The sequence below is a fragment of the Parasteatoda tepidariorum genome, chromosome 10 (assembly GCF_043381705.1).
Source record: "Parasteatoda tepidariorum isolate YZ-2023 chromosome 10, CAS_Ptep_4.0, whole genome shotgun sequence".
In the NCBI taxonomy this organism is placed as follows: domain Eukaryota; kingdom Metazoa; phylum Arthropoda; class Arachnida; order Araneae; family Theridiidae; genus Parasteatoda; species Parasteatoda tepidariorum.
In genome coordinates this window covers 84231129-84243284 of record NC_092213.1, presented here as the reverse complement: position 1 = coordinate 84243284, position 12156 = coordinate 84231129, and the positions used below count along the sequence as shown (strand labels likewise).

At 29.3% G+C, this 12156-nt stretch overlaps 1 protein-coding gene across 1 annotated transcript in view; it reads right to left on the bottom strand.

Moving 5' to 3' along the window:
• LOC107454707 (dynein axonemal heavy chain 7) overlaps positions 1-12156 on the bottom strand; it is a 127184-nt gene that overhangs the window by 58172 nt on the left and 56856 nt on the right. Inside the window, exons 28-33 of the mRNA XM_071187076.1 lie at positions 11818-11892; positions 6525-6609; positions 5472-5650; positions 4397-4589; positions 2670-2831; positions 1605-1796 (exon numbers count right to left, since the gene is read on the bottom strand). Coding sequence (XP_071043177.1) covers positions 1605-1796; positions 2670-2831; positions 4397-4589; positions 5472-5650; positions 6525-6609; positions 11818-11892 — 886 coding nt within the window. The remainder of the gene's footprint in view (positions 1-1604; positions 1797-2669; positions 2832-4396; positions 4590-5471; positions 5651-6524; positions 6610-11817; positions 11893-12156) is intronic.

Here is a 12156-nt window from a genome sequence, read left to right as displayed (position 1 = left end):
TGTGCTCTTGAGTGATCTATATTAGTCAAGCTTTAAAGTTTTAATTGCTGGAAAAACTTAAAGAAATAAGAAATAGCTTAAGATAGGGTGAGTAGCCAATTCTTTCAGCAAAAAATAAGTACCTTTTAAGTACTTTTTAAGCACTCCAAAAAAAAATTTTAAGCACTATATACAATAACAAAATGCAAAATAATTTTCAATCTTACATGGTTATGATAAAATAACCAATTTCTGACAAAGAACTCTTATCTTGATTATATGAGCCATTATAAAATGATCGAGAGATTTTTTGGCTCGATATCAGAGGGTGGAAAATGAAGCCTAAAATTGAGAATATCTTGCAAAATGCAGTAGAGGTGCACATGAGAGTGCAATAATCAAACCGAACTCAGCTCAGTAGACGCAGACTCTCAAGTATTTCATCAAACGTGTAACATGATTGGCACTTTCATACGCTATGGACCGAGGGTATGCCGAAACGGATTGTGGTTGAAAGAATTGTGAAAATGTTGAATAAAACAATGTGAAAAGCATACTTTTGCGTGATATGAGGCGAAAATCGACATAATAAAGAAAAAAAATCTCATGTGGAAAAGGGAAAATTAAGCACTTTTTAAAAACACCAAATGAAAAAATGCACCTTTAAGGGCTTTCAAAAACAAAAATTTAAAATAAGCACCTTTAAGTACTTTTTAAAAACGCTACACACCATGTTAACATACTTAAAACAAATAATGCTATACTAAATAAAAAAGCTTAGCATAGTAGAAATATCATCCTTAAATATCAAGCACAATTTTATAAAATTAAAAACTTTTAAGAAAAGATATGAGGTTTTGTACATTTAATTAAAAATCTACAGGGTATCTGCTGCATTTTAGAATTTCAAATTCATGACTTTCCATGACTAATTCCAAGAATTTTTCATGACTGAACGAAGTTACTATTTTCTCCTACAAAAACACAACAATGCTCTTAAGATACTTTTCTTATTTATCGGAAAAGAAAGAAATACTTCTGATTTTTTTTGTTCTCATTTCGGAATAAAAAAATTCGCCAATGACTGGCTTGATTCAGTTAGAATTTTAAACTGATAAAATAAAAATTATAAATAATAACAAAAATTCAGAAATCTCTGAAGTTTAAAAGATAATTCGCTCTAGAAATGATGTTTTTTCTTTCATTTTTTGAAAGGACACCATAATTTTTAAAGAACATGATAAAAACATTTTATATCTTAATAAAATATGACTGTGAGTGAGGGATTTTGTCATAAATTCAGATATTCGAAACACCATGAAATGCGGTGTGTGGGGGGTGGGCTAAATTCCATTTTAAAAATTTGAATTTTGGTGACCGAAATCCATGACTTTCCATGATTTTTTTTAAAAAAATAGTTAAAATCATTACATTTCATGACAAATTTTGTTCAATATCGAAATGCATGACTCTTCATGATTTCTCATGACTTTCCAGGTGGGCAAATACCCTGAATCTGTCATTTCATACGCACTATAACTAATAGATTTCGTCACTGGTTTCGCAATAAAAAATAGTATATAAATTAATAAAGCATTTATCTTTAAGTTGAATGTAGTACTCACCTGAAACCAGTCTATTGTGCAGCAGTTAATGAGGGAGGGGAACTGCCTCAGTCTGATTCGAAACGTGTTACCAATTGGGCTCATAGCGATGATTATGTGTAGATTCTCACTCGATCTCTTCACAAAATAAGAGAAGAGGGACAATGGAGACAAATCGGCACCTTCCTCTTTCTCCACCAGGGGGCGTACTGCCTAAGTATTTAAAAACAAATCTCAAAAACATATTCAGCTTTTCATTTGGTTTATTGAAAATCTAATTTTAAGTTTACACAATGATACAAATGAAAATTAGACTACTACTTCACAAAGAGTGTTTTGCTAAACAGTCGAAAAGAGCTGTCTATAGACCTAATAATTTCATCCATTAAAAACTACCCAACATCTCTGAAAAAATATTTTTGTAAGACATTTCAGTTGTATTGTTAGAACTCTTATAAGATTAACAAATAACAGGAATGGAAAAGAACACAATAAGAGAAAAAAGTCAATGTCCCTTCATAGGAAAGTGATAAACTCTTAAAAGATTAACAAAGAGCAGGAATGGAAAAGAACACAATCAGAGAAAAAAGTCAATGTCCCTTCAAAGGAAAGTGACAAACTCTTTTAAGATTAACAAAGAACAGGAATGAAAAAGAACACAAAGAAAAAAAATCTCATTTTCGAAAAGGGAAAATTGAGTACTTTTTAAAAACACCTAAAGAAAAAAGTACATTTAAGGGCTTTTAAAAAACGAAAATAAGCACCTTTAAGCACATTTTAAAAAAGCTACACACCATGTTAAATAGCACTTGGACTTTCACCACAACTGAGTTTTTATTATATCCCAAGTTCACTATAGACTTTAAAGCTATAACTCTAGTATGCCTGCTTATCTGATTTTCTATTCAAATATAGTACAATCTCCTTCATTGTTGTCAGGATAGCATGACAAAATATTCTAAAAAATAAAACAAATCAAGTTAATAAAGAAAAAATAAATATTTATACCAAATCCTCTGAGCAGGACATTTTAACATGAAGCAAATGAAAAAAAAGTATAAAATCAGGTAGATAGTAAAAAAATACCTCGATTTTTTCTTGTTTTTCATCAATAGCAAAAAGGTTTGGGACTTCTCCAGAGTTGAGTAAGTTATCTATATCTTCCAGGAAACTTTCTTCTTTAATTTGGGAATCTGTGATCAGGAAAACTGTTCCCTTACCTTCGGCACCCGCAGATTTCATGACTTTCTGAAATGGGAAAACGAATTTTTACCTGATGTACAGTGCACCAAAAAAAAATCGACCACTGTGCTTAACTTTTGATCTAATGATCAGATCTTTGCATTTTAAGACTATCTTAATGGTTCAAGGGGGCAACCTCAAATATTCTAATTAATTAGTGCAGACGATATTTTAAATTATGAAATCAGACACTAAAATGCACTTTCTCTTAATAAACATATATATGTATACATTTTTAACATATTAGGATTCTTAACCTTCAAAATATAGGGTTTGGTCAGGTGAGCTATCCATAGTTCAGGCCCCTTAATGTTAATTTTACTTTTTGCGTTTTTTAGTCATATTTTTAATACAAAATTTGAGTAAAGTCAGTCAAATAATTCATGAGAAATTGAATTTTTAAAATACGACTTTTTCTAAATTTCTCAGAAACTATTCGATTGAGTATGCTCATATTTTATACTTTGACAATTAAAATTGCATTCTTTAAAATGAGAAAAATTTTATAACTCACAACTCAAAAGTTTTTAGTTTATTATTAAATAAAATTATAAAAATACTAAATATATACTAATGGCCACGACCGTGAACTTAATACAGCTCTCGCAATCAGCACTCAATAAGTATGGTGAACTTAATACAGCTCTCCAGGTTTCTCACAAAACAGCAATGAATCAACTAGTGGTATCCAATTATCGAATACTGCCACTACAATTGTTCAATTCCATTTCACTAGTATATAAGACATGTTAACTCGATTCTATNATATAAAATATGTTAACTTGATTCTACGTAAATGTACCTTTGCATAGATGAAGGTTGACATAGTCTATAACTACTATCCCCACAATAGCGTAAAATAGGTTTTATTACGATATGCTGTATTTTGTGCCCATAAACGAACATATAAGTTTTATTTTACAGGGTGCATAACCAAATTATTCAACAAAAAATAAGCACCTTTCAAGCACTCAAAAATATTCTTAAGCACCTTAAAAAATATTATAATTAGGCAGGGTTGGAAAGGTTTTGACAGTAGAAGGGTTTATGTCAAAACTTTTTGACATTGTTTCTGACAATTGTCAAAAATCATGAAAGTTTGAATCATATAAAACGAATGGCGTTTTCATACGCTACAGACTGACAATATGCCGAAATAGAATGGAGTTGAATTTATTGTGAAAGTGTTGAGTAGAAAAAATGTGAACTGTGTCTTTTTGCATAATTTGTAGCGAAAAACGAAAAAAATTTCATTTTCCAAATGGGGAAATTAAAAGCTTTTTAGAAACACCCAATGAAAATAACACCTATAAGGATTTTTAAGAAACGAAAATCGCAAATAAGCACATTTAAGCACTTTTTAAAAACGCTACGCCCCCTGATATAAAATATGTTAACTTGATTCTACGTTGGAGTACCTTTCCATAGATGAAGGTTGACATAGTCGATAATTACTATCCCCACAACAATAGCATAAAAGGTTTTATTACGATATGCTGTATTTCGTGCCCATAAACAAACATATAAGTTTCATTTTAATATTTAAGTTTTGCTTTGTTAACAGTGTTTACTTTGATATCCTCTCTCCATTCATTCAGACCATAGTGTTTCGTTATCTCTGGTTGAAACAGCCACTGTCCATTAATAAACGAGGCGAGTTTTGTCACTGACTGTCTCCCGCTACCACCAACACCCACCAGCAATGCATTTCCACCAGGCATAGATAGAACTCTGCAAATCCTAGACAAATGCTCCAGAACATACCTAAAATGTACAAAGCAAAGATTTTTTTAAAAAAGATCTAAATGCTAAGCACTCAAAATAAAGACTGTATTTAGTTCAGGATGCGTAGTCAAATCTTTCAACAAAAAATAAGCACCTTTTAAGCACTCAAAAAAATTTCAAGCACTATATACATTAACAAAAAGCAAAACAATTTTCAAAAACTTTATATGATCATGAGAAAATAACTAGTTTCTGACAAAGAATCTTGATTATATTAGGCATTATAAAATGATCCCGAGATTTTTCTGTTCGATATCAGAGGGTGGAAAATGAAGCCTGAAAGTGAGAATATCTTGCAAAATGGAACAGAGTTGCACATGAGAGTGCAATATTCAAACCGAACTCAGCTCAGTAGAGGCATATGCGGACTCTAGAGTATTTCATCACACATGTAAAATGATCGGTGCTTTCATACGCTATGGACCGACGCTACGCCGAAATAGACTGTTGAATGAATTGTGAAAACGTTGAATAAAACAATGTGAAAAGCACGCCTTTACATAATACGTGGTGAAAATCGACATGGTAAAGATAACATTTGCCTTTTCGAAAAGGGAAAATTAGGCACTTTTTACAAACTCTCAATAAAAAAATGCACCTTTAAGGGCTTTTAAAAAACGAAAATTATACCTTTCAGCACCTTTTAAAAATGCTACGCACCATGTTAAAATAACAACACAAGTTAAAACTAATAATGTAGTATGCCATCTTCATTTATTTTTATATGTATATTTCATAAAATAGTTATTTTGAAATACTTATACATGGACAATCCAATGCATTTATAATAGTTGAAAAAGCTTAACCAATCCGCATCATAAATATAATGTTCATGAACTTGAAATGTGTTTAGCAAAATACCTAAATATAACCATATTCATGGGAGATTTGCTGATAGAATTGTACTCTTCCAGGCACTTGTTGGCAACCGTTTGAAAATCTTCGACACTTGTCACTTCGTTATATCGCCTGTCGGAAACAGGCTCCTCGTACTGCATAAATGTCCCAAACATTAAATTTCTCATATCATCATCACACACCTAAACAGCAAAAATAAAATTGCTTTTTTTAACTAGTTATAAATGTCATAATATTTAAATTTTGACTGTTTTTCAAGAAAGCAAAGATTGTTTTATAACAAATATAATAAATTAATCCAGCACTGTCGCATCATTACACAGCTCAAAATTAGCGGTGGTCTGCTGGTTGGAGACCACTAAAATTTGACAAAAACCATCCTAAAATATTATCAACTGTACCTAGAATCATCAGTTTATGAGAAAAGATTGTATGTTTTGGTTTTTGTCACGAAATAGCATATTTCATCATAAAAGTGAACATATTCTGAATTTGAATTTTTCATTTAAATTCACTTAATTAACTCAATTGTTGAGAAAAATAGAAACATGCAAATCAGCTAGCAAAAATGCGTCAGTCTAAACGTTTCCATTTTAAACTGATTATTTGTACAACAGTAATTTTATAATTTCCCTTTCATTTTGAATTGATCAGTATCGTAAAAATATAAACACTTTTGTATTAATATGTAAGATTTGCAAGCAAATGGTTTTATACAAATGTAATTTATTTCGTAATTTGTATAATAACCATTCTGGAATCATAATTTTTCAATTTTTTTTTATAAATAGTCATTCAGAAGACATATATTTATTCGCTTTTAAAAAGTTAACCGCTCTAAACTTGCCAAGTGTTTGAATATTTATTTTCAGTATTTAATAATTTTCTAAACTGCCCAAATATGATTAAACTTCTAAAATCAAATAATCTGCAGAAACATAATGAAAGTTACAACATAGTCATTATACAAATTTATCGCATTTCAATCCTCAGAGTATTTGTTGCTTTACAAATTCCAGAAACACAAAACTGAATTATAAAATAAATTCTTCTTACTTTCCAATCTGCTGAAGAACACAAGTGCTTGAAAAGTGAATTGAAGTTTTCTTTGAACTGTATTTCCATTGTCTCCCTTGTTTGTCTGCAAAAGCATATATGGAATACAAAGTAAAAAACAGTACACCCCAATAACTTTTGATCTAATTATCAGCTACAGTCTTAATGCGGTTTAAATGTTTTAATTTAAATAAGCAAATTAATTATAAGTAAATTAATTATCAAGTTTACTCTCGATATCTCGAAAACCTTGTTATGTCAAAAAAATATTTTTCCTCTTGGCATTATATATCCACCTAAAAACTAAACTAAACTAAACTCAGTGGTGCGACAGCCCATAGAGGGCCAAGGCCTACTGTGCCCATCTCAGTTTTCTTGACCTTGGGCTCAGGGGTGCAGGAGCAGATGTTCCATTTAGGTGGTCAGCCAAATGCGGAACCCCCTGTGTGAAACTGGATTTAGCAAACTAGTTTCAATAAAAACTAAATACCGCTCGCGTTTAAACCCTGAAGATGATATGCGAATTGCAATTAGCAACATACATTCAAACATCGATGAGATAATTAGATACTTGTAGCCACATACATCTCATTAAAGGGCAATTACTGATTTTTGTGTTATACAAAAAGTATTTTCTTAAAATTATAAATAAAATTAATATGAGTCAAATATGATGATGTTCTCATTCGATGCAATGAAAGAAATGCGCGAAATATACATCGTATTTGCGAACATTTATCTCTAGGAGTCGCCAAAAATTTTCTCTCTACAATAGGGGTCGCAGTCGAAAAAAGTTTGCGCACCACTGGAATACTTTATAAGTTATCAAATTTTTAAAAAAGCCCTACATTTAAAATTCTGAATCAGAGAAAGTATGTTTTAGTGATTGATTTTGTAGCTTAAAATATGGTCTGTTCCAATTCACTAACATAGTTAAGGTTAGATATCAGCCATTAAAATTGAATCCTAAAACATGAAAGTTCAATCAGTACTTCAGGATGTTCACTTTTCATTTCGTGCAGTGCAGAAAAAAAAAGGACAACTTTGAATATGAAAATCAGACTCATAAACAGATCTTATTTTCAACAGATTTGGATTTCTGATCCCCAAAATATAGTGGGTAGCCACAATCTGAGAAATATGGTCCCCATAGTTTGATCAGGAAAGAGATCCAAAATTATGACCCCTTAATGTTAACTTTACTTTTTGTGTATTTCATTGTATCTCGAGAACTTTTTAGGCGAATTGAAAATTGTTTGTATACAATTATAAAATTGGTTTATCTAAAGATAATTTTACGGAAAAAATAAATTTTAGTTAATATTTATTACCTTTTATTATTTTATTAAATAATAGTCAAAAAAATTTGAATAGTAAGGTATACAATTTTTACACCATTTTAAAGTAAGTAATTATGTATGGCCAAAAGCAAAAGTTGAGCAAAATCTGTAGAATAGTTCCTGAGAAATCGAATTTTAAAAAAGTAGTAAATTTAAAATTTAGTTATATATTAGTCGTACTATATTTTGACTATTATTAAATAAAATAATAAATATTAACTAAAATTTATATTTTCCTTTAACTATTTACTAAAATTTATTATTATAAATATTAAGTAAAAAAATTTTAAATTCACTTAAAAAATTTTCGTGATGTGGTGAAATATGTAAAGAGTAAAATTAACATTAAGGGGTCCGAACATTGGATTGCACTACGGGTTAAACTATGGGAACCATATTTCCCAAATTACAATTACCCCTATATTTTGNAAGTTTTCTTTGAACTGTATTTCCATTGTCTCCTTTGTTTGTCTGCAAAAGCATATATAAAATACAAAATAAAAAAACAGTACACCCTAATAACTTTTGATCTAATAATCAGCTACAGTCTTAATGCGGCTTAAATGTCTTAATTTAAATAAGCAAATTAATTATAAGTAAATTAATTATCAATTTTACTCTTCATATCTCGAAAACCTTGTTATGTCAAAAAAATATTTTTCCTCTTGGTACTATATATCCACCTAAAAACTAAAATAAACTCAGTGGCATGACAGCCCATAGAGGGCCAAGGCCTATTGTGCCCATCTCAGTTTTCTTGTCCTTGGGCTCTGGTGTGCAGGAGCAGATGTTCCGGTTAGGTGGTCAGCCAAATGCGGAACCCCCAGTGTTTAGTTCCCAAGCATGCTTGGTACTCATTTATCGAACCACTGAAGGGATAAAAGGCTGATATATCCACCTAGTAATATTAATTTGAATTCCTATGTCGAAAGGTTTCTTTTCAAAACCTTGCTATGTCATATTTTTTTAGAAATAGAAAAAAAAAATTTGGAAAAATTACAGTGTAAGTAAACCAATTCTTTTCCTTTTACTGATCATTATTTTTATCTTACTTAGAGTAATATTTCAGAAGATATTTTTTTACTTTTCAGAACATTTTAAGTTCTGATCTTATTATCTCGAAAACTCACTTTGTCGAAATTTCTTTTAGCATCCCTTCAACTTTGAGACATCGAGAATATACTATATATTATTTAATATAATGATGAAAAAAGATTTTTGAGGTACAGAAAGTGTAATTTTAAATTAATTAAACTGGCAAAAAACTTAACTTTATCAGAAGAATATTTCTTGAGAAATAAAAATTTAATATTATGACTTTTTGGAAATTTCATTACACAGCCAAAAATATTTGATTTACTTCAAATTTTACATTTGTCAATTAAAAAAAAATAATAAAAATTTGCATACCTTAACAAATATTTTTAATCCACTTATTTGTTTTAATATATTTTCATATTTCCTTATTTGACCTTTTCCACATTTGGTGCAGAGGTTTGCCCGGTCGCAGAGAGAGGTTTTAATGGTCTCCCCTAAAGGTTTTCTTCAACACAAAAGTCTATGGAAAAATTCTGCACCTTCCAAACGTGGTCGTAAATAGAGGTGTTCTTACCTGGGTTATCACTGTTATATGTTTCAGTCAAATAAATAGTATATTTTAGGATAATAATATGGTATTTTCTTAAACCTTTCAAATCATTAAGATTGAAATTTAGCAAAGACTTAAGTTTTAAACATTGCATAGAAAATTATTACAGTATTTTTTTTAATTGGATCAGGTACATTAAATAATATAAAAAACCTAAACCCTCAATATCTTTTGATTTAACGATAGAATTTTCAGATACTATGACTAATCTTTATGGTTCAATGGCTTAACCTTAAATATGCTAGTTAATTAACACAGACAATATTTTAAATTATAAAATCAGACACAAAAATGTATTTTCCATAAACACATGTACCTTTTTTTCAGCCTATTCACATTCTTGGTCCTCAAAATATAAAGTAGGGTAGCCGAAATATGTGAAATATGGTCCCAATAGTTTGGTCAGGCGAGAGGACAAAAGTTTTAAGCCTCAATGTGCATTTTCTCATATCTTAAAAACTTTTTGACCTCATCGAAAAAATTTTTGCTCACAATTATAAATTTCCTTTATCCAAAAATAATTCCACGCAAAAAAAGAAAAAAAATTTAATTGTGAAGTTTACATTTTTTTTACATTTTAAACAATGCAATTTTAAAAGGCAAAATAGCAAATTTTAGCAAAATCAGTTGAATACTTTATAAGTTATCAAATTTTTAAAAAGTCCTCATTTAAAATTCTGAATCCGAGAAAGTATGTTTGAGTGCTTGATTTTGTAGTTTAAAATATAATCTGTTCCAATTCACTAACATATTTAAGGTTACATATCAGCTGTTAAAATTGAATTCTAAAACATGAAAGTTCGATCAGTACTACAGGATGTTCACTTTTCATTTTGTGCAGTGTACAGTGTGCAAAAAAAGAAGGAAAAAAAACAGGACAATTTTGAATATGAAAATCAGACACAAAAACGCACTTTCTCTGCATAAACATATTTTATTTTCAACGGATTTGGATTTTTGATCCTCAAAACATCGCCGCAATCTGGGAAATATGGTCCCCAAAGTTTGATCAGGAGAGCAATCCAAAATTATGATCCCTAAATGTTAATTTTATTTTTTTGTGTATTTTGCTGTATCTCGAGAAATTTTTAGGCGAATTGCAAAAATTTTTGTATACAATTCTAAAATTGGTTTATCTAAAGATAATTTAACGGAAAAAATAAATGTTCGATAATATTTATTACTTTTTATTATTTTATTTAATAATAGTCGAAAAAATTTTGAAGAGTAAGGTATAAAATTTTTGCATCATTTTAAAGTAAGTAATTATGTATGACCAAAAGCAAAAGTTGAGCGAAATCGGTTGAATAGTTTCCTGAGAAATCGAATTTTAAGAAAGTAGTAAATTTGAAATTTAGTTATATATTAGTCGTATTATATTTCGACTATTATTAAATAAAATAACAAATATTAGCTAAAATTTATATTTTCCTTTAACTATTTACTAAAATTTATTATTATAAATATTAACTAAAAAAAATTTTAATTCACTTAAAAATTTCTCGAGATGTGGTGAAATATGCAAAAAGTAAAATTAACATTAAGGGGTCTGAACTTTTGATCGCACTAGGGGCTAAACTATGGGAACCATATTTCCCAGATTACGATTACCCCCTATATTTTGGGGGTCAGAAATCCGAATCCGTTGAACAAATGGTATGTTTATTCAGAGAAAATGCGCTTTTGCGTCTAATTTTGTAACTTAAGATATAATCTGTACTAATCAACTAGCATATTTGAGGTCAGCCTCTCAAACCATTAGGATTGAGTCCTAGAACGTGAAGATCCAATTATTAGATCACAAGTTATTCAGGGTGGTTTGTTTTTTGGTGCACTGTACATTACTATATAATTATTACTGTACATTACTACTACATATAACTGTACATTACTACTTAAACTCATTGAGTTTAAAAAAAAATAGAAAATTAAAACAATGCTTCAATAAAAGCTATGATCTTTCATGAAATGCTGAATATTCATAATACACATGTTAATTCAAACATTTTAATACAACACATATTTTTTCTGGATATTATGAATTGTATATAAAGAACACTAATTGTAAAATCTTCAAAGATAATAGTTGACAGCTTTTTAAATGATAATTCAATGAAATGTCACTTAAGATGTTAAGTTCTAGTCACTCAGCTTTCATATTAAAACCATTATTATTTTGTACCACTAAAAATAATTTTATTATTACACATGTATCTATATTGACAATCCAGTTTATACAGAATAAAAAATAAACTTTAGTAGAAAACAACATTATACATTATTCCATTTTTGTGGTAATACTTACTGAAACAGCCAATCGCAGTCTTCCTTATCTGTCAAACGATCATAAAAGACACGATATACTTCATGCACCCATAACCTGATTAAAGTAAACAATATTACATAAGGAAGAACAAATTACATTTTAAAGAGCTCTTAGAAAAAAAGAGAATATTTTCTCAAAGAATCTCATGATTCAAAACTATTTCACCCACTTTCTGAAATTTTACTAGAAAGGTAAAAAATTATTAGCTAAACGATTTTTGCACTATTAAAAAAAAAGAACATAACATACCAAAATTTTTTTGGCTGTTGGAAAGTTAAAAAGGATTTTGATATGAGATTTTAAAAAAAAGAAGAAAAT